Here is a 23,455-nt window from a genome sequence, read left to right on the forward strand (position 1 = left end):
ATCCATACTACCTTTAATTAGAGTAACCTTCTGGGACTAGACTGATCTTAGATATTCTGATTTTGATTTTGGTAGATGGATTTTTGTTGTTACAGCTGTAGCTGTGGATCCTTTGCCATCAAATGGTACAGAAAAGCTGATGATTAATTTCTTTCTCTCACGTTCATGTGAATCAAGTATTTCTTCAGTATTTATTGGGTGCTCAGCACTGTGCCAGGAGCGGTGGTAGTGTAGAGGAGTGCTACAGAAGACATCTGCAATGTGGTAAACTAGAATAAACAAGGGGAAAAGGCAATAAGAAAAGAAATAAAGGAGAAAAAAAGACCAGACGGTATGTGACATTGCTGATGGAGTGGTTTAGATTGTCAGCAGTAATCCTATTAGCAGAATCAGCAAGGGTGGAGGGCATTATCATGAGCAGAAGTGTGAAGACTGGCCTGAGCATGGTGCGTGCAGATGACGTGTGCAGGAGCTGGGTGGAAGATGTGTGCGGGGGAAGGAGCGCTGGATGGGGCTGCATAGACAATGCACTGAACACTGTTCTGAGGCACCAGAAGGGGTGTTAGGGGCAGCCTGGCTGGCTTCTGAGAGTTCATCAAAGATAAAGGGCATATTTAATGGAGTACCATATCTGTTGGGGTCTACGTGTCCCTCATCAATACCCTTTATTTAGAGTTAGGGATCAGTCCAGTGATTAGGATGGTCCAAGAGACATGGGAGTTGAATGTGGTGTGAAGTTAGTGCTGAGATGGCTGGTCACGTGACTCACACCAGGCAGTAAGAACAGGAACTTAATTTATGGAGTATTTTCTTATCACCACTGCTGTGTTAAACATTTTACACACATCTTTTATTCTTATTTTCACATTTTACATATGAGAATAAAGGTTGGCAGTTAAGAAACTTGTCCAAGATAATGCATCCAGAAGTGCCAGAGTTACAGCTCAAATCCTGGTCTGTCTCCTTCTCTGACTTAGGTTGCCTTTCTCATTTTTGTCCTTACATTCTTCTCTTAGAGGTTGTTAAAGAATTCTTAAATGCTGGAAGGGTGTCTCCAGTCTGGATGAAGACTCCTCAATCATCTGTTCCTTTAATATCTTCATTCTGTATCAAAGAAGCTTCTGGAGAATTGGTGTAAAATAAATATGATACTGGATTTTTAACAAAGGAGATGTGGAGAGTGTCATCTCTGTTGGCAGCTTCCAGTCCCAAGCTGCCTGCGTGTGTGGCCCAGGGTGCAGGCTTCCACTTCTAAGCCTTACAGGTTGGAAGCTCTAGAAAAACTAAGATGGGGGTTCAATGTGACCCAAAACTGTGATCACATTTTATTTTTAAGGTTTTTTATCCCTTTCTTGAATCAAGGCAGATCTTAGTGTCATCCCCCAGAACTTCCTAAAGAAAAGAGGTTGGTACCCCAGAAGAGCCTTTCCAAAGATTGCTTGCTACTGTGTAGGCAGAGAGGGAGTTACAGAATGAAAACTGCATTTTAGGGAGGTTGAGTCAGAGGAGCAAATGGAGCGTGGGGATGTTTGCTCAAGGCACTAAGGCCCTGGCCCTCCAGTCTAGAAGCAGAGGCACGGAGACTGGCAGAGAGTCCTTGGGGAAGTGGGATGATGTGGCTGCTTCTGGGACCCCTTCTAATTGTAAGGTCCTCTGGCTGACGGATTTGGCTGGGGTTTGGACTGAGGATTCCAGGGCCTGTGCACATGGGTTGGGAAGCCAGACTTGCCTGCTGCACCTCAGGGAAGCTGTGGCGGGGTCTGACGCCTGGCCATATTGGTTGTGACCTGTAACAGATACTTGCTCTGTCTGGGTTAGGATTTAGGTTGCTTGATTACAAACTTCTTCCAGTGCTACTTTTTGTGAATCTTAGGGTAGAGCCGTGTCACTGTGGTTTGTGTGCAGTCATGCATTGCTCAGCGCTGGGGATATGTCCTGTGAAGTGCATTGTTAGGTGATTTTGTCATTGTGCAAACGTTATAGTACGTACTTACACAAGCCTAAATGGTCTATGGTACTAATCTAACGGGGCCACCATTGTATATGCCATCTGTTGTTGACTGAAACGCCGTTATGCAGCACATGACTTTATTTTCTTCTGTTTCCTTTCCTTGGTCTCTGAGGCCAGGCAGCTTTGAGGTACGTGAATGTACATGAGTGCCTCTCCCGACTCCCCTCCCATCATCCCTTGCTTGCGCCTCTCACTTATCTGTGTAAGTTGTTCTCAGCAACTCGCTGTGCTGCCTTGTCTTTGTACATGCTGTTCCTTCTGCTCTGTGCTTCTCCTCCCATGTCCACTTGGTCAGTCTTGCCTCAGGGTTGGCCTCCTCCAGTGAGCTCTGTCTGGGCCTCCACCTTCTAGAGAGTTTAGTGTTTCTTCCTGATCCTTGTAACATTTTTGTTATTACGCTTATCATACTGTAATATAATTACCTGTTTACATGTATATGTCCCTTACCTAATTGAGAGGGGCCGTGTATTATTTGTCTCTAAAGCTCAGCAACTGGCTGTATGTGGAATATTCTAGGGGCTCAGCAATATGAGGAGATTCTCTCCCATTATTGAGTCTTTTTGTGCCAGACAGACATTAGACACATATGTAAAGAAAAGGGGGCCCTAAGTACTGAAAAGATTATGGTGTACTCTCCCATGTGAATTTCAGAGTGAACTCTCGATGAGTGTGACAAAGCCAGAGTTCTTATTTTTAAGGTCAATTTCTTTAGTTATTTAAATTAATTGATTAATTATTGTGATAAGAATTGTGATTTTTTTAATTCCGTGATAATTACTTTATTCATGTGCGTATGTTTGCCTTAATTCAGCATCAATTGGTCTATTGGGTAAGCCAGCATTGATAAAGAATAAATCCAAAGAGTGAATATGGATGTTAGTGTTTATGGTTTTTGTTTTAATTTGCCTTATCCTTTTGTTTTACTGCGAGTATCTCCTTGTGTTGGACTCTTCGTTCTGGTCACGTCCTACCTACCTTCTGTGGGCCCTCCTCCCCCCTCACTCCAGTTGTGACCAGTACTTTGTTTTTTTCTTGGTGGGTTTTGAGTACCGTGTCATGTGATGGTGGCACAGAGCAAGGCTAACTGTGCCGTAAGAGAATCAGACACTCGTTATGGGTTTCATCGCCATTGTTACCCAGAGTGTGGGCCATGATTCACAAGCAAAAACATCCCCAGCTCTGGTCTCCTGATTTGGACTCGTTAATGGTGGAAGGGGTGGGGGGCATGCGAGAAGCTGCATTACTTAGCAAGGCCTCCAACTGCTGCTCCTGTGCACTGAGGTTTGAGAATCACTGCTTACAGCTAACTGCTCAGTTATTGATTACTGCAGCTTTAAACGGAAGTAGTCAGCTAGCAGGCTCCTGTAAGATTTCCTCAGTCTGTTATTCAGGAAGTATACTTGGTACATGTAGTACTTTATATTTTTTGTAGAACTTGGCATCCTCCACAGGAAGAGCCTGTTCGCTCCTTGTACCGTCCTCCTTTTCTGTAGTTCAGAATTCCCTGCTCCCGCTCCCAATAGGGCATAACGCTTTTATAGCTACTGGCCTACACTCCTTAGGAGTGAAGGAAAGCGTCTTTGGATCCTGTTATTTTCCTTGAGGAAGAGCTGAACATTGTTTTACAGGAATCCAGAGTGTGCATTGTAATTTCCATGTTAATCTTCACCCCCAATTTTTGTGGGTTTCAAAGGGTTTACTGTAGTCCAGTTTTAGCCAGGTCCCTGGCCATGGAAATTCATTTGAAGCACCTTGTGCCGTAGAAGGGCCCTGCAGGGAAAAATCCTCTATTTACACTTGGCTGAATCTCAAACAGCTGCCCTCCTCTATTGGGTCTGGGGGTGGTTTGCACATCCTTTTTGTGGATTTGGAAGCTTCCCTGTTGTGAATGACAAAAATCATGTCAATGGAAGTGATAGGTTCCTCAGACCCAGACAGCTGTCTCCTTAGGAAATGGCCTGAGAACACCAAGCTAGCAGATTCACGAGTGTGCAGTTTGCAGTGTAATTCCTCATATGATGTTGGGGCTGGGATTTTTCCCCCTCCTCTTCAAGGATGTTTCTTGAAGAGGAGAGCTCCTGTTAAAGGCTTCTCTAGTATAATGTGTGGGTGTGGCTCAAGAATAGTGAGTTGGTTTACGTTTACGTACATATGGGTGCAGGTAATCTTGTTTTAATTGCCTTGCCTTTATAAGCTCTGGGGAGCCTTACTAAAGGTTGTAGATTTCCTCAGTTTGCACATTTAGGAAAAAAAGTCTTTTTATTCATTTCCAGTTCAGTTGTGATGCATTGAATGACGGGGGACTTAAAAAACAGATGTGCTGTGTATAATACTTTCTTCTTGATTATGAAAGTAATATCGTTCATTGTTTGAATAGTTATGATTAAGAAACAGATCATTCAGGAATGAAAATTCCTTCTACTTCCAAGAAATATGTACACTTAACGTTTTGGTATTTGTTCCTCCACATGCTTTTCAGTGGTTATTTTGTTATAATTTAGAATTGTAATTTACCCACCGATATGTTTTAAGACAGAAATGCATCTCTGGGTACCATTTAACCATTTACAGTTTTCAGAGTATTTTACTTGGAGTCTCCATTGAGACTTAGAAACTCTGCCAGGAGGAAGCAGTGTGCTTAAGCACTTTGCTTGGATTGTCGCTTTTAATTCTTCACTAACTCCATAGTGTAGGCGGGAGTTACTACTCTCTTTCTGCACGTACGGAGACTGTGGCTCAGACGAGTTAACTGAGTTGCTCAAGGTCATCTAGCTAATCAGGAGAGAACTTGGGGTGCCCACCCATTTGATTTGATTTCTTTTCTAGAGAATATTTTGCAGCACCCTATGACTTTCCTGTATTGAGAAATCTTCTTTAGCTGAAAATATCTTTGAGACCTATAAAGCTGTTGAATGGGAACACGCTGCTTGTTTGGCTTATTAAGAGGTATTTTGTTAGCTTTCGACCAGGAGTTGGCACTGAGTCTAGCCTCTTGCCTCTTTTTGTGAATAAAATTTTATTGGAAGAGAGTCACACCCATTCATTTACATGTTGCAACAGAGACCATATGACCTGCAGAGCCTGAAATATTTGCCATCTGGCCCTGTACAGAAATGTTTGCTGACCCCTGCTGTGGACAGCAGTTTCTGTGGAGGTCTATAGTTGTTTTCTAGCTTCTAAGGTTTTGTGTTGATTTGTGCAGGCGCATTGGTTGGTGGAAATGCACAGTCTGTGCTCCTCTCATCAGCAGCACCCTGAGACTTCCTACGTGTGGGTGTTGTGGTGGAGTATAGATTTACATAATCGAGACAGCTGCGTTAAAATTGGATGAGTCTTATTTTGACATGAAGTGAATGTGTTACTGTTATACAATAGTAAACTATTAAATTTGTTTTCTTTCAGAACTTTGAAATAAAATGGAAAATGTGGGAAGAATAAAACTACTTAATTACTGTGCTCGTTATTATTTCACACCCCTCAAATTTATGACTTGCCAGAACTCCAGCAGGTTACTACCGAGTGGCAGATTTGGTGAACATACCTAAAACCACATTATTTCATTCTGTGAATTTTGATGTTTCCTTTTTTTTCATAGTCTTTCAAATGGTACACAGCCATTACTGTCCCACTGTGTCTGTCATGGGTTGTTCTTGTGTTAGATGAAAGCAGCCTGGTAAACTTGTGAACCTGCTCCATGTCATTCACTAGTTACTGTGTAAGGAAGAAATGGTAGGGTTTTCTCTCTTAAAATTCCGTGATGAAATCATTGGATGAACATAGTGCATTTATTTAATTTTCCTTTGGGGAAAGTTTGATAAAAAATCTATTGACAAAGCAAAGACTTTAAATTGGTCTTGGAGTATGGGTTTGGTTCTTAAGTGTGTTTACTCTGCCCCAAAGACTGCCTTCCTGTCAAAGGCTCCTTCCTTTAGAACACAGTTGAAGTAAAATAAGCTTGTTTAAATGTGTAGAATAAGTTAATTTACATTATTTGTAGCAAGTTTTTTGATGGTTTAGCATCAGAACGCTGAGTTCTCAGTTTTGGGGCGAGTTTGAGGGTCTGGAACACCTTTCACCTGTTACCTCTTACTTGCTGTCGTCATCTCTTTCAGTTTTTGGGTGAGTGTCATCTCAGAGAGGCCTTCCCTCAGCACCATATTTAATACGGTATCCTCTTCATTTTCCATTTCCTCTTTTATTTTTCTCCATAGTGCTTATCACTAGTGAAAACCATTTAGTCTGATGTTGTATTTAGCTGTGTGACTCCTAGAATGAGCTCTGTGAAGCTTCTGTTCCCTCAGTGCCTGGAGGAGGATGGTGCCTGGCACGTTGTATACGCACAGAGATAGTTGAATTGAAGTCAGGGCGAGTCCATATTGTCTGTAGAATGAGGGCTAGAGGTACGGCAAGTCAGTTTGTAGATTGAGATCATTAGCAGGAAATCGTCTTATGCTGTGGGGATAAAACACATGTTTGGGCATCAGACTGGGTTTGAATCTGGACTTTTCCACTCTTGACATTGGTGTAAAATAACTTAATCATTGAAAGACTCAATTTTTCACCAGTGAAATGGGAAAATAATATCTTCTTATGGGGATTAAATGTGATGTTGAATGTAAAGCTCTAGAAATGTTAGTCCTCTCTTTGCCCTTGTGTGTCAGCACTGAAGAAGCCTAAAGGTGAGCTGAATTTACCAATCTCTTGCTTCTGGGGTCATTGCCTTGATGACATTTGACAAATTTATTCTTTCAATAGCCTGTGTTGCCAGCATAACAATGACCCGTCCCTTTGACCAATGTGCGAGGACAGACGCTCTGTCATCCCTCTTTAATCCTCATACCAGAGCAGCTTGGTTTTGCCTGTGAAATATGTTTTAGGTGAGTTCATAATTCTAAACAGTTTAGACGGCGTCAGCCCTTCCTTAGGGCCATGTCAGTTTTACCAGCTTTTCCCTCCAAACACAGCGAGAGCCTCTCAGGTCATTTGATGTTTGTGGTCCTTACATAGTCCTCCTAAGTTTCTTGGCAAATCAGGAGACATCACAGGGCAAGTCACTAGTTTGTCTCCATAGATTTTTCCAATCCTTATGGAGCACCAAAGGTTAATTCCTGTTTCAGTTTCCACTGATAGCTCTTCTAGCTTGTGATGACAGGAGCACGTCAGAAGTTAGTTAAGGCAAATTGGTTCCTAAATTTATAGGTTCTTTCAGTCCTTTGGCCCAGGCAAGTCTGAACAGGACCTGGAAAGCTGATTAAAAACCAGTGAGCACAGTGAGCTTTATTTTAAATTAAATGGATATTTAATGCATTGAGAAAGTTTTCAAGCGCTTCAGTCTTTCTTTTTCAGCCATGGCTTGCTATTTGAATCTGATGGTCTGGAAATCTTTACTTTTCTACTAAAAGAGTTGGTTATTGCTGTACTTCTCAAGTTTGGTTTTCAGTGTGGATTTCTGCAGGTGATTTTAGCTCCTGTGGGTACAAATCATTAAGTGGAAGCAGGCAGGAAGGAAAGCGTGCCCTGAGCTAGGAAGGCTGTTACAGAGTGGGGGTGAACCAGAGAATGAATGAGGGTGGGCCTGGAGGTAGTCAGTCGGTGTCGGGGAGCCACTGAGCTGCCAGCATCCTGCTGCCTTTGTCCAGCAGAACACTTGAAACCTGGGGCCTGCAGCTGGTTGGGGATGGTTGGGTTTTGGAGCCTGGTTATAGATTTTTTTCCCCTCCAAGTGTGTGTCACCTGCCTTTTGGGTAAGCCTTGATCTCAGACTTAGGCAGCCTGACCAAATTGGCAGATCCCTGAAGATTTTAATATTGAGAGGACTCTAAGTTATGCTTGGTCGGTAAGGCATTGCTCTTTATCTAAACAATTAGTCATTGGTAACTTATGGTTTATGCTGATTGAATTTCAATTCATTGTTAGTTTTTTGTGATCTGGCATAACACAAAGTATGAGATTTTATCTATTTTTTTGCATGTATGAATGACATTCCTGTACTGTTGTTTATATATAGCTGGTTAGTATGTGCCTTAATTTGATCTAGTACCTCTTATACTTAAATTCAGGGTGTTTGGCAAAGCACCTGCCATTCTGAGGTCCGTGATTCTGGACCATGATATTTTGGCCTAGGTGAAGTCCTGGTCAGATCACCAAGTTAAACTTTTAAGAACATACTATTATTAATATTCACGAACATATACAGTCCTGGAAGTCTTCTCTAAAGTTCTTCATAAGATTGTTGTGAGAATTTGTTTAGCGAAGGTAACAGTAGGGAATTCAGCTATTAGTTTTGAGGAGGGTAACAACTTGTAGTCGTTGGAGCCCAGCTGTCGCCTCCCTCCTCTGAGAGACAGAGAGGAGGAGAGGTCTGGGGGCTGTCTGCCACCCTCCTTTCCCCTGAGCTCCCTGGAGAGACTGGGAGCAGGCCCTGGGGAAGCGGTGTTGTCAGGTTGAGAAATTAGATAAAAAGGTAACAACATACACTGTTTTTGCTTTGGCAGCTGCTTAAGTATCCTGTTGGTTGTTGAAACTGCTGTGACAGTGAAGCTTTTTGTCTGTAGTTTTAAATCAGAAAATCTTTCTCCCCACTTGAACAGATTGAATGTGGGCTACAAGGAATTCTGCAATCCTTGTGACCTTCGCTTTCCCAAACCTCTAAGGAAAGCTGGGGACACAGTCATCTCAGACTTCTGATTGTGCTCATGTAGCTGTGGCTGACATCCAGGACTTTAGGTGGTTTTCATATTGTGACAACTTTTAATTTTATTGTCATTTATTTCCTTTGTTCTCATTTATTTCTTCCATTTCTATTTCAGTGTCCTGGGTCATGAAACTTAATCCACAACAAGCTCCATTATATGTGAGTAAATCACGAGATTTCTTTTTTATTTTGTACATATCTGTGCTGTTCACTTGTTCTGATAAACTCACGAATCACTTATGTGATTATCAAAGGAATTTTTAACCATCTATACATGAATTTATTGACTTCGTACACTTTAGAAATTGAATTTGATTTAGTAACTCTAGCTCGCTAATAAATGCATCATACTGAGCTGAGAACAAATAATACTTGTAGGACTTGGGAGGTGATGTAGTCAGAGTGGTGAGAGACACGTACAAAACATTACATTGCCCTGCACCGTGATCCTGTGGCTTCTTATTTTTATGCAGTGCATTTCTGTAAAAGTAGTCTGAGATCTCCCTGCTGCCATTGTGAGTTACCCTGTGTTGCAACTAGGTGGCACTCTGTCATCGGCAAGAGTGCTGCTTAATTAGGACTTGCTGAAAGCCGATATCATCTTTCTAAAGTGAGGGAATTATAAGAGGAAATGGATCAGGGAATTGATCAAGCCTGGAAAAGGTAGGTGACTCTTCGTTGTGTTGTGAGAGTGAATTAGCTGAATCGGGGTGGTGAAAAGTGCCTGTTTGAGGAGGAGCCAGTGTGGAGGTGTGGACAGTTCGAGCTGGGAGAGGCTGGTGGAAGTTGGAGGAGTGTGGTCTGGAGAAGGTGAGAAAAATGTCTTTGATGGGACTGGACTCGAGTCAGGCCTTGAAGATTAAAGAGCATTTAGTTGGGTGAAAAGTCCTCAGAATTTGTTCGAGACAAAAGGCGAGTGGTAGAGGGATGAGTGGCAGTGAGCGTGGTGTTCAGCGAGCGGTGGGTGGGTGGAAAGCCTGGCCCAGCTGAATTGTGGTAGGGAGTAATGGGAGGGTAGTCTGAAAAGGTGGTTGAAGCTCCATTGTGAAGACAGACAAAGGTGTGGGGGCATTATTTTGTCACCGCAGAGGAGCCTTTGAAGGCGTTTATTTTAAATCTGCTGTTCATTTTATGCATTTATTTATTTTAAACCTTGCAATGTTAATAATAGTCTTATACCTTTCTAACATAGAACATTCATATGATCACTCTCCTGTGTAGATGATTTTTATGTTAAATGTAACATCAAGAAAAATATGTGTTCTTAGAAGATATTGTATGAAATTATTTTCTTTCCAGACTATTTCGAGACAGTTTATGTTCAACAGTAGGTTTGCCTGTGAACTGAATACCTTAGACTTTTAAAAACAGCTTTATTGAGAAGTAATTCACACACAATAAAATTCACCCATTTAAAGTATATGATTCAGTGGTTTTTAGTATATTCACAGTTGTGTAGTCATAACCGTTATCTAACCTCAACATTTTCATCACCCCAAAAAGAAACCCCCCTACCCATTAGCGGTCACTCACCATTCCCCTCCTCCTCTCAGCTCCTGGCAACCACTTTATCTGCTTTCTGTCTTTATGGAATTACCTGTTCTGGAAATTGCGTATAAATGGAATCATACAGTATGTGGCCTTTTGTGGCTGGCTTCTTTCACTTTAGCATAATGCATTTAAGGTACATGTTAGAGCAAGTATCAGTGCTTTGTTCCTTTTTATTGACAAATATTTCATTGAATGGATATACCACATTTTATTTATCCACTCATCAGTTGATTAGGCATTTGGTTTGTTTCTACTTTTTAGCTATTATGAATAATGCTGCTGTGAACAGCTATTTTTTCTGTAGGCATATATTTTCATTTCTCTTGGGTGTATACGTAAGAGAAGAATTGTTTGGTTACGTGATGCCTCTTTGTTTAACATTTTGAAGAACTGCCAGACTGTTTCCACAGTGGCTGCAGCATTTTATGTTCCCACCATCAATGTTGAAGGTTACAGTTTCTCCATATTCTTGCCAATACTTGATATTGTCTGACCTTTTGATTGTAGCCATCCTGGTGAGTGTGAAGTCATATCTTATTGTGGTTTTGATTTCCATTTCCCTTATGGCTAATGAATTTGAGCATAGTTTCAGGTGCTTATTGGCCATTTATGTATATTTAGAGAAATATACATAAATAGATTTAGAGAATCTACATATAATATAGAGAATATACATATAATAGATTTAGAGAATCTCTTGACCATTTTTAAATTGGGTTTTCTTCTTTATTATTGAGTTTTAAAGGTTCTCTGTGTATTCTGGATACAAGTCCCTTATCAGATATACGATTTGCAAAAATTACCTCCCATTCTATGGTTTATCATTTTATTTTTATAATGGTATCTTTTGAAGCCCAGAAGTTTTAAATTTTGATGATGTCCAGTTTGCCTGTTAGTTTTTCTATTGCTTGTACTTTTGGTATCATATCTAAAGAGGCTTTGCCTAACTCAAGATCATGAAGATTTACTCCTGTGTTTTCTTCTAGGAGTTTTATAATTTTAGCTCTTACATTTAGGTATATGGTTCTAGAGTTAGTTTTTGTGTATACTGTAAGGGAGGGATACAACTTCATTCTTTTAAATGTGGATATCTAGTTGTCCCAGCACCATTTGTTGAAAAGACTATTCTTTCCCTATTGAATTTTCTTCGGCACCCTTGTTGAAAATCAACTGATTATAAACGTAAGGCGTTGTTTTTGGACTCTCAATTCCATTCCTTTCTTTGGGTCATCTTTAATTTCTTTTAACAATGATTTATAGTTTTCAGTGTATAAACCTTGTACTTTTGTGAAATTTATTCTTGTGAAATGTATTCTTTTTGATGCTATTGTAAATTATATTATCTTAATTTCCTTTTCAGATTTTTCATTGGTATTGTGTAGAACTACAGTTGATTTTTGTATGTTGATCTTATAACCCACAACCTTGCTGAACTTGCTTATTAGCTACTAGTCTTTTAGTGGATTCCTTAGGATTTTCTATATACAAGATCATATCATCCGAAAATAGAGATAGTTTTTTTTCTTTCTAAAACGAATGTCTTTTATTTCTTTTTTCTTACCTAATTGCCCTGAGTAGAACCTCCAGTATGGTGTTGAATAGAAGTGGCGAGAGCAGACATCCTTGCCTTCTTCTAATCTTGAAGGGAAAGCAGTAGTCTTTCACCATTAGGATTAAGTATGATGTCGTTAGCTGTGGGTTTTTTATAGATGCCTATATCAGGTGAAGAAGTTCCCTTCTGTTCCTAGTTTGAGTATTTTTATTGTGAAAAAGCATTGGATCTGTCAAATGTTTTTTCTGTGCCTGTTGAGATGATCGTGTGGGTTTTTTCTTTTATTCTGTTAGTGGTATATTGCATGGATTGATTTTGAGTGTTAAACCAGCCTTGCATTCCTGGGATAAATTCCGTTTGATCATGGTGTATAATTCTTTTTAGATTTTGCTGGATTTGGTTTACTAGTATTTTGTTGAGGATTTTTGTGTCTATATGTAAAAGATATATTCTGTAGTTTTCTTCTGATGTCTTTGTCTGGTTTGGGCCATTGAAAGTTTTTGATTAGGGGCTGATGTAACTTAAGTAGTCATGGTAGGCACAGTAATGACTCCCCAAGTGTGTCCATGTCTTAATGTCCAGAACCCGTGAATATTTATCTTACTGCATGGTAGAAGGGACTTCATAGATTTAATTGTTAAGGATCTTGAGATGGGAGATTATCCTGAATTATCTGGGTAGCCCAGTGATGTCACAAGGATGTTTATAAATGAGAGAGAGGAGAATCGTGAGTCAGGAGAGATTTGTCAATGCTGTGCTGCTGGCTTTGATGAAGGAGGAAGGGGCCATGAGCCAAGAAACGCAGCTCTAGAAGCTGGAAGAACAAGGGAACAGTTCTTCCTTAGAGGCTCCAAATGAATGCAGCCCTGTGGATGTGTTTATTTTAGCCCAGTGAAAGTTGTTTCACACTTCTGACCTCTAGAATTGTAAGATAATGAGTTTGTGTTGTTTTAAGCCTCTGCATTTGTGGTAATTTGTTGTAAGAACAATAGAAAACTAATATAGTCGTGGTTTGGGAAAATTAATTTCTAGTACTGTGAAGGATAATTTAGAAGGAGAAAGTAGAGGCAAAGAGATCAGTTAGAAGCTTTCTGATTGTGCTGTCATAGAATCTGAGAACTTTAAAGTTAATAAAGATTTTGGCTATTATCTGCTTCAACGTCTCCATTTTATTTTATTTATTTATTGTCTTTTTGCTGAGGAAGATTCTCCTGAGCTAACATCCATTACCAGTCTTCCTCTTTTGTATGTGAGTCGCCACCACAGCATGGCCACTGACAGAGAGGAGTGGTGTAGGTCCGCGGCCGGGAACCAAACCCAGGCCGCCGAAGCGGAGCATGCTGAACTTAACCACTAGGCCAAGGGGGCTGGCCCAACTTCTCCATTTTAGAAATGAGGAAATGAGTTTTGAAGATGATGTGATGAGGTGGCACAGCTAATAGGTAGTAAAATTAGGATTTAAATCTGTATTTTCTGGGCTTAGTCGTAGAAACCACTGTAAAGCTTGTTAAGCTTAAAAGAGCTTCGTTCTGTTAGGGAAGCAAGGTTCTTTAGACCCAGTTCTGAGGAACGTTCTTATATTCATTAATACGACTAGGTCTTTAATTAGGCGGGCTCTACTCTGTAGAAGAATATTTTAAACTTCAGATTTCAGGTGTGTCTGTCAGCAGTAATACTTAATGGGGTGATTTGTTATTCTTTTTTTGAAAGGAGAGTGACGGTATCTTCATTGTGAGTGAACTAAGTGCAGTGCAGGGTTTGTGCTATTTTGGTGAAGTAAAGTAACCGTCATGTGAGAGTCCTTTGGAGGGGGCGCCTCTGCACTGAGAGGAGGAAGTCATAAGCAAGGAACAGAAGAGGGTGTTGACATCTTTCCTTTAGTCTGTAGTTGGGATCTGCTACAGATGACTATCATCAGAGGAGAGAAAACTCCTAACAAGTAAGGAAAAACACTGGATCCTGAGAAGAAGTTTATGAGTTAAGAAAAATAAGCTGGATTCCAAATAAATATTTTAGTCCGTCTTTGAATAAAAACGTGTCCAGAATAAGATGCAGTAGTTAAAAATGTAAGAAAAGTTCCAAACCACAGATGTCAGTACTGTTGAGTGTTTAAATGAAGCTGTTTTAATGAATTGTTTTTGATGAAATGTTCACAATGGAGTGTGCAAGATGCTGGCCTGGAACGTTTAGAGACCAGTATCTTAAAACAGCTGTGCCTTGGTTTCCTTGTCTGTCAACTTTGTGATTCTACCCGTTTCACCTTTGTGCTAGGCAAGCTAGTTACATCACTGAGTCAGATATTTTTCTCAGCCTCCACAAAGGTATTGATTATTGCTAGATGAATTTATAAGAGTTGAAGTTTCAGTGCCATTGGGTGGTAGTGATAGAAACTTCGGCAAGTTTAGTAATAGCCTTCTAGATGGTGAGGGCCTAGATAGTTCAGTGGGAGTAAAAATGGAGAGGCAGTGGTAGATGCAAGAAATATTGTAAAAGCAGCAGCAGCACCAAATGCTTTATTAAGTACGAGGAGTGAAAGAGAAGGATGAATGACAGTTGATTGAGAATTTGGGCGTGAATGACAGCTGATGCCATTGCCAGAGATGGAAAAAAAAGAAGATAATGAGCTTGTTGTCTAAACATGTTGAAGGGTGTATGGATGTTCTCCTGACAGCTGGAGATGTGGGCTCAGAATTATGGAGCGAGGAAGTTGGCTTTGAAGTAGGCATAGTTTAAGTCGTCTCTAAGAAATTGATACTTCTGACTATGAGAATAGATGAGCTCTTGGAGAAGATAAAAGAGTGGATGGAATTAGAATCGTGGACTATGGCAGAGAAGGCAAAGTTGAGTCAAGAGGAGGGTTGTTCCAGAAATCTGAGTTACATTTGAGCTTTCAACATTTTATTCTTGGAGTTCTTTCATTTCAATCACACATGAGATCGGAAGTGAATTTGGGGGTGGAGCTGTGGAATTCTTTCATTTAGGTGCCTGCTTTGTGCCAAGTCCTGTTCTGGATGCTGGAGATTTAGCCATGAGCAAAACAGAAGGGTTCTGGTTCTCATGGTCCTTGCATTATAGTGAGGAGAAGGCAGACAACTCACAAGCAAGAAACATATCAGGAAGAAAAACTTTGTGAAAATAAGTAAGACAGGAGGATGTGGTAGTGTCTGACTGGTGTTATTGTAGGTTGAGTGGTCTGGGAAGCCCTCTGCGGGACATCCCGTTTAAGCTGAGTGCTGGCCCACAGTGTTCTAGCCCAAGAGAAGAAGTGCAGAAGCTCTCAAGTGAGGGCTGGCTTTCAAAATGTCATTTCTTTGCGTTCACAAAAGGACTAATAGTAGTAAGTTTAATAGTAATTTGCAGGACCTCACAGACCATGGGGTAGTCTCCCTGGGCCTGCCTTCCATCACATCTGAATCCCAGCACAGCACCCATCTCTGAGCGTACCCTGAACTGGAGAACCTCCATGCTTTGGGATACTGGGATATCCTAATGTGGAACTGCTGGCCCCGGGCAACCTGGCTTCTTAGGCAGTTTAAATATAGTATTATGGACTGCCCATTTGAGGAAAAATAGTTTGAGTGCTTTGTACTCATCCTTAAGGTCCATGTTTTCTATGAAAATTGGATATTCTTGAATCAAGGAACATTTTTTAGCAGATTTGGTGCTCACTTATCAGAGTAGAGTATAATAAAAAAATTCTATGTTTTTATATTCTTTCATGGTTGAATTGCTTCTTGAGAGAAAACAACATTTTAAAAACTTACTACTATTACTCCATTTGTGAATCTAAATAACTGATGATTTAGGATTAGTCCATTGACTTTCTAGTTTTCTGTGAATATTTCACCTACTGGTGCAACACTTATTTGCATCACCTGTAACCTTTCTAGATGACAACGTCTTAAAAACGAGCTCATTTAGTATGCTCATCCTAGTTTAAAAAGCACAATTGCATATTTTATGTCATTCGGTTCTCAGAACAACCTCGTGAGGGTGGAGGAAGCTGCGTTCTTACTTCATCATACTCGAGGAAACAAAAGCTCAGAACTGCTCATCTTGTAAATACAAAAAGTAGGGCTTTACCCAGAAATTGTAACTCTTAAATCCATTTTCTTTCTTCTGCACTTGCTTGTAGAAGCAATTGTAGGTTGCTTCTTATACAACTTTTTTACCCAATTGCTGCCCACGATTGTTCCATGAAACACACAGATGTCACAGCACTTAATATGGTAGAGACTTGCACAAGTCCATTTTTCTTATAAGTAAGCCAGATTTAATCTTCCGTTTCACGTGTTTTAAAGATTTTAAAACATTTTATTTGAAATTAGTTCAAATTTACAGAAAAGTTTAAAGAATGCAACTTCACCTCCTTTCATCTTTCGTTAGCAACATGTGGTCACATTTGCTCTATATCATATATGTTTTTGAATCATTTGAAAGTCGCAGACATCATACCCTATTCCCCCAAATATTTCAGCATATGCTTCCTATGAACTGTGAAATTCTCTTTCATAACTACAGTACAATTAACAAATACAGGAACTGTAACTTTGATGTAATACTCTTATGTAATGTAAGTCCATATCCAAGTTTCTCTAATTATCCCAATAATGTGCTTTAAATAAAGCATCTCCCTCCCCGACCCAATCCAGATTTAATTCAGGATTGCACGTTGTATTTTTTTAAGTCTCTGTAGTCTCTTAGGAACAGTTCCTCTGCTTTTTTCTGTCTTTCATGATACTGGTATTTTGGAAGAGTATAGGCCAGTTATTTTGCAGCAGTTGGAGTTTATATCATATTTTCTCCTGATTTTGGCAGGAATACTCCATAAAAGATGTCCTCCTTGGTGTATCACATTAGGAGGACACATGATATATTCATGTCCGATTATTGGAGATGTTAACTTTGATCCCTTGGTTAAAGTGGTGTTGAATTCACATAATTTAACTTATCTGTTCCAAAGGAATTGGGATTTAAAGAAGATGGTGGAGTTGTTCATTTTCCCCCCTGTAATGTTGTTTTTGGTCTGGAAGTATCTGTTGCATATTAGATTTCCCTAAAATAGGCACCCTTGTTGTCTGCAGGGTGTGCCCTTGATTATAGGTGAAAGGGCTCTGTCAGCCGCAAGCTCATCAAGAGGGATTCATTGCCTGAGGTTTGAACAGAGCGTGGTCTCTGCCCTTGTGGATACACACAGGGTTTTTAAACATGTAATTCTCAGCTAAGCTGTACCAACCGTATTTAATGTGGAACATAGTAGGCATGCAGTGAACATTAGTTGAGTGCGTAAATGAAATACAATTTAGATAAGACTAGTAAAATTTGCTTCTTTTTCATGGAACAACTGGCTTTGTTAAAGTTGCTCATTTACTTCCCGCGTTTCTTTATTAATTTACCTTGTATGGGCCCTGAATAGTGAGTGATGCCCTTTTGGTGATTGAAAATGTTGCTAACAAGGAAATAAATGTGATAACAATGTCTTTATTGTCTGTCTTTATAATTGTAAGGAAATTTGCACAGCATCCCTAAGAAGTGTAGCTGGAGAGTGTCTGATAGTTTTATTCTAAGACTCATTCTGTGAGATAAGTAATTTATCTAGTCATTTAGTGAATTGGAAAGGCAGACTGGAAATCATCCTGTATCTCTTGAGTCCTGAATTATCATCTCTAGTCCTTATGGGACTTATGGTCTGAGCCACTTGTTTACAGCAAATTCTCTACCGCAAACCCTATGACTGGTGATATTTTTTTAAGAACCTAGGGCATGTGCCTTTTGGCTCTAGGGCCCTTCTCACTGTCGGGATAAAAGGATAGGCTTTTCCCAGAAGGGGTAGGTGATCGCGGATGCCGTCAGATGATAAAAGAAAAAGCTGGGCACGTGAAGCAAAGGTTGGTATTTATAAAACAAACAAAATGGGTCCTGCCACCACCCCCATACACTGAGCACTGCTGGACCTAGCGACGTAGCAACTGGGCACTAGCAATGGGACACAAATCCTCCCCCAGACTAACAGCTGAAAAGAAAGCAAGATTTTTAAACTTCCGAAATAGGAGGAAGAAAGGGTCTTTAGATGCCTCTTATCTCAGGCCCCAGGCTTATTCTAGAAGAGGTCTGGCGAGGCCAGGTCTGAAGCTTTACAAGGTACAAGATGATAATAGCTGTCAAGAATTAAGAGACTGGCTTTAACGCAGTACTCTATTTGACAGAGAAAGTCACTTTCTCTTCTCATCACTTTACTTTTCTGGAGAAAAGGTTGTGAAGTTGTGATGATGCACCCAAGTGCTGAGTGTCCCACAGTCGGCTCTGCGTTGGGAATGAACTTTGTGGGAGAAGTCAGGACTTGAGAAAAATTTGAAGTTGTAGGAATCATTGTATTTTAGGGGTGGTTGAGCCCAGTCTTGTGGATTGGGGGGTTTACCTGACATTCTGTGGGGGTTGTGATAGATCTGGTCAGGTAGCCAATGGTCCAGGAGGCCTGTTGTTTGAACTTCAGATCAAAGTACATGCATAGAGAAGTTACAGTACAAGACTGGGAATAAGTGGGCTGAGTAAGAGGAAAAAAGGTAGCAATGGGAAGACTGCAAGAAGAGAGGAACATCTGCCAAGACAGCATCAAGCTCCTTTTGTGGAGGAGTGAACAGGGACGGGTTAGAAGGCCTTTATGGGCTGTGGACACATTGGAGAAGAGTTTACAGTTCTTACTTGAAATTCCTCTTAAGTGGAAAAAGGAGATAAAATGTGTATTGTAACTTTTGGTACAGGGCGGTCAGTAGTAGGCATCCCGATGAATTACTTGGTCAGATATTTATCTTTCTACTTAGAGCTTCCTCAAGAGGATGGGGGACTTCTTAGCCCTGGGCTAGTGAAAGGAGGATCAAGGCCTTGGAAGAGTAAGGCGTTTCTCTTGTAAAGCGCAGCTCCTGCATCTCTGATGCTTTTCTCTTCTACAGAAATGTTCTTTATTGGTTTCCAAAGTGTTCCAGTAGGCATTGGCACTTTATGGTTAGTGATACTCCAGAACGGATGGCTGTGGCTAACACTGATTGGGAAGGTTTATATTGGTGATGATTCACTAACTAAAATGACCAGAAGAACACATTTAAAGACGGAAAACTTGGAGTGCATTTCTCAGATTCTTCAGCTATAAACCTTTTTTGTATCCCCAAGAATTGTGGTGTCTTGAACACATCTCTAGGTCTCTCAGGAAGGCCAAAAGGCATTTTCCCCTTACAAATTAAATGCTTTTTAAAACCAGAGGGAGATTCAGATGTGAGATGTAAATTCTCCTCCAAGGCATGCTCCAAGGTTATATGTGGGATGATTATCATTACCTGCCATATGTTTGGGATAAAACCCACATTTATTAGATTTCCAAGGGGAAGAGCCATTCCAATTAGAAAACAAATTTCCAGAACCCCAGCGGATCTGGTTTATTACGTCCTCCCATCCTATCTCCTTTTTCCTTAGTACTGAATGTTTTTGCATGCAACTGCTTCTGGGAGGAGGCAGAAACCTCCTGATAATAGAGGAACACCGTAAGAAAGAATATCTCTGGTGCTGGATGCCTTTCTTTATTGTGAATCTACAAAACAAAACAGTACTTAATTATTATAATTATTTCTGTTACAATAGGGACCATTTCTGATGAGGATGATGATGATGATCATGCTCATTATCATAATCATGATCTCTGTTTTCCCAGGGAAAGGAAAAGTAGGTTAGGGGACTGGTACTGGTTGAGAACCTACTCTTGGCAAGGTACCATGGTGGGCACTTAATACGCACTCCCCGATTTAATCTTCACAGCGGACATAAAAGATTTGGTTAATATTTCCACTTTACGGCCCAGGGAAGTGAGGATTCAGAGAGGTGACTAACTTGTCTAAGGTTGCACAGCCATGGTGGACCTAGGGGTCAAATCCTGTGAGTGACTCCAAAGCTCATTTAAACAAGGGGAATCAGAAGAGCATATCCATTTGACTCACATTTAGATCTTGAGAAAAACTTAATCAGAATGATTTCCTGCCACCACATTGGTTCTTGTTGACTTTGGGCTTATGTTTCCAGCCTCGGTGAAGGCTTGGACTTTGTGCAGTGGATTAACGTGCTCTGTGCATGCTCATCAGAACAGATCTCAGAGCCCATCCAGTACCGGAAGACGAGAGTCCAAGTGGCGATGTTGTGCTCAGAAAGAAGAGGTTTTAAAATTTTTTATCAATCAAAATCTTTATTCTTGAATAAGTATAGTTTGCATAAATAATCAGATTTTTGAATGGCCACAGAATTTAGGTTACTCCAGCTTACTGTTCTCAGTTGCTTCATTGTAGGTAAGAGGGCCTATTTGGTTATGGCAATGTTTTATTATTCTTCCTGTGGATGTGTTTTTACAATAGCAGGAGTTGAAATAACCTGGCTCTGCATCTTGCTTGGCTGTTAGGTTCCATTTTGCTCCGACAAAGAGAGCTTTATCAGCCTTCTGATCTCTTAAATGAATTACCTGCTTTTGCCTTAACAATACATGTCGGATGGGTCTGCTCCAATTTTGTAGACTGGTGGCCCTTTCCAGCCAGATCTGAGGACTGTATTTAAATGACGACACTTTGTCACTAGTGCCAGAAGAAACAAGGAAGTCAAGTGTTCCTTAATCTAAGTTTTGATGGTTTTACAGAGCAAGAACTTCTTTTTCCTTCTGTTGGACTTTTTAATCAGTCTCTAGAAACTTGCTTTGAAGTTAATAGGTTTTGCATTTGCAGATGCCATTTTCCTATTTTTCTGTGGCAGTTTCAGAGCAGGCGAAGATACAAAGGTCAAAGACTTTCCAGGGCCTGTCTGCGGAGTGCTTTTTACAATAACTTGGTGTTTCCTCAGCATCTGAAAAACGGTGGAGTGGGGGAATTGGAGTTAAAATTTCCATTTGGTTCTAGTGAGGGTAAGTCTTGTATCCGAGGAAGACCAAAGTGTAGGGCTCTCTCCCTTCACTTCATTCAGCAAGTATTTGAGAAGTACCAGTTAAACGAAGGGAGGAGCGGGTCCTAGAGGAATAGATTCTTTCATGGGGCTCAGATGGATGAGGAGTTACATGGCAGCACAAGCAGTGCGTATTCAGGAGCTAGATGAGTTATCCAGGCAGTGGTGGTTCGTAGTAGGGAGAGGAATGAGGTTGGCAGAAATGATTGGGAAGCCTTCAAGAAAGACGGAGGCTCTAGTAGTTTGGATAGATAGGCTGTGGAGAGAGGAAAGAGCAGAGTGAGAGAAGGAAATACAGTCTTTGAAGTAAGGCATGGACATGGTATCATCAGGGTGGTGAGGGATCTGGAGAGGACAGTTCACATTGGAGACTACGTGGACATGAGATTACACTAGTCCCCCCGTTATCCAAGGGAGGTACGTTCCAGGACCCCCCAGTGGATGCCTCAAAGCATGGATAGTTCTGAACCCTAGAAACACTATGGTTTTTCCTATACATACATACCTATGATAAAGTTAAATGTGTAAATTAGGCACAGTAAGAGTGTAACAGCAGTAACTTCTCTTTGACATATCCAGATTGTCAGCATCACTACTCTTGTGTTTGGGGGCTGATATTAAGTAAAATAGGGTGACTTGAACACAAGTACTGTGATATCAAGACAGTCGATCTGATAACTGAGAGGCCTACTAAGTGACTAATAATAGGTGTGGCGTATACAGTGTGGATATACTAGACAAAGGGGTGGTTCCCCTCCTGGGCGGGAGAGAGCAGGATGGTGCAAGATTTCGTCACACTACTCCAAACGGCACTCAGTTTAAAACTTATGAATGATTTATTTCTAAAAATTTCCATTTAATATTTTCAGTTCGAGGTTGACTGCATGTAACTGAATCCACAGAGAGCAAAACCGCTGGTGAGGGGGGACTGCTGTGTATAGAGCTGCTCTGTTCATGGTAGTAGCCACTGGCCACATGTGGCTATTTAAATTAGTTAAAATGTGATAAAATAAAAAATTCAGTTCCTCCATTGCAGAAAATTGCGTTTGCCAGCACTGATAGAGGGAATATGAAGTTTCACATAGCAGGATGGAGAGCAACTGGAGATCTTTTAACCAGAGAAATAGTGGCCTGATGAAAGTGGTACCCAAAGAACATTGATCAAGAGGTGTTGAGAATAGAGGAAGAGCAGTGAGGGACTGTCAAGTGAGTATGTGTGTCACTTCGCTGTTACAACATACTGAAGGGAAGGTGAGAATGGTCAAGCTGTTCCAGAGGAAGGACATCGGGATTTTGTCTGATAGAATGACTGAAAGCGTCAAAGAGCCGCAGATATGACCATTGAGGATTTTAATATGAGAGGCTGAGGGAGAATGGTGTGGCACCAACGAGTGGGGGGGATTGAGGAGGAGGAGCTGCCTTGGAAGGCTGAGGGAGGACAATGACATCTTCACTACAGCCTTAGAGGGTGGTAGTGAGGGTTAGCTGAGCTGATAGAAGCACATTTCACAGATGATGGATGGAAACTTTAAATATAGGTAGTTTTTAAAGGAACCCTTCTCCTTTGTTTTGACACAATGTGAAAGCTTATAAGCATACTGTGTGGCTTCCTCTTGCATCTTGTGCTTATACACTTTTGATGACAGCTCATTCCCTTGTTTGCTTAGAAAAGGGAGGGGACACTCCCATTTATGGAGTACCTTGCATGGAAGGTGACTGACTCACGTTATCCCCTTACCCTTGTGAGGCCCATATTATAGGTGAAGGAACATAGCTGGGAAAGGTGAAGCAGGGATTTGAACTCAGAACTTTTGCTCTTTCTGCCTAATCTCTACCAGAAAGGATGGTTTCACTGTCAGTTCCTCAAGTTGATGCTTATATCACATTCTGCATTTAGAGCTTGTCTTGAGCACTGAATTGCATTTTCCATCTGTTTCCAAATGTAAGAATAGATCCTATAAAAATTGTTTACTCACAGCAGTAATTGATATGTGGGGTGACCTGGTCTGACTTAGAACTGGATTCTTCTAGAGCGCTGGTTTTCAAAGTCTGGTCCCTAACCAGCAGCATGAGCATCGCAAGGAATTTGTTAGAAATGCAAATTTGCAGCCCCCACCCCAGACCTACTGAGTCAGAATGATGTGACGCACCGCAAAGTGTCAGCATGAACAAAAGGGGTAATTTTAAAAGCCCCTTTTTAATGAATTAAATGGAAGCAGTTTGGGTAGATTTAGGGTTCCAGTATGGCTGACTGTTACCCCCTCAGTAGTGGATGTGGATATACGACTGTAGATATACGTGGGAAATTATGTGCATTAAGTAAGATGTTATTGCAAAAGGACGGATCCGTGGTAGATTCCTGAGTAAATTGCCACTGGATTATTGACTCAAAATAATATCAAGGTGTGTGCTGTTGGATGCAGGGCTTGTTATCCCTCAGTAGGAGATGGTAGTGACGATTTTCAATTAAGGGAATTAATGCTTCACAATATTTTTATGTCCTTTAGGATTTCTTGTGAGTTCTTCCTTGTGTGGTTGTGAATAATTAAAGCCAGATCTGCTTTTAAGCAGAGCAGGTCATGATACAGATGGAACTGCTAAGGGCACCTGGGTTTTGCAATGAGGTTGTAGATGGACTTCTGTAACAGATTTTTGGACGGCATAAATCAAAACAATATTG

At 40.7% G+C, this 23,455-nt stretch overlaps 1 protein-coding gene across 8 annotated transcripts in view; it reads left to right on the forward strand.

The window, feature by feature from the left end:
* Window positions 1-23,455, forward strand: part of AKAP13 (A-kinase anchoring protein 13) — a 325,669-nt gene that overhangs the window by 80,228 nt on the left and 221,986 nt on the right. For all 8 annotated transcript variants that reach the window (XM_046653445.1, XM_046653447.1, XM_046653446.1 and 5 more), the window contains exon 2: window positions 8,821-8,864. In XM_046653445.1, the coding sequence (XP_046509401.1) occupies window positions 8,832-8,864 (33 nt within the window). In that variant the 5' untranslated portion in view covers window positions 8,821-8,831. The remainder of the gene's footprint in view (window positions 1-8,820; window positions 8,865-23,455) is intronic.

This window comes from Equus quagga, chromosome 2 (genome assembly GCF_021613505.1).
Source record: "Equus quagga isolate Etosha38 chromosome 2, UCLA_HA_Equagga_1.0, whole genome shotgun sequence".
Taxonomy (NCBI): Eukaryota; Metazoa; Chordata; class Mammalia; order Perissodactyla; family Equidae; genus Equus; species Equus quagga.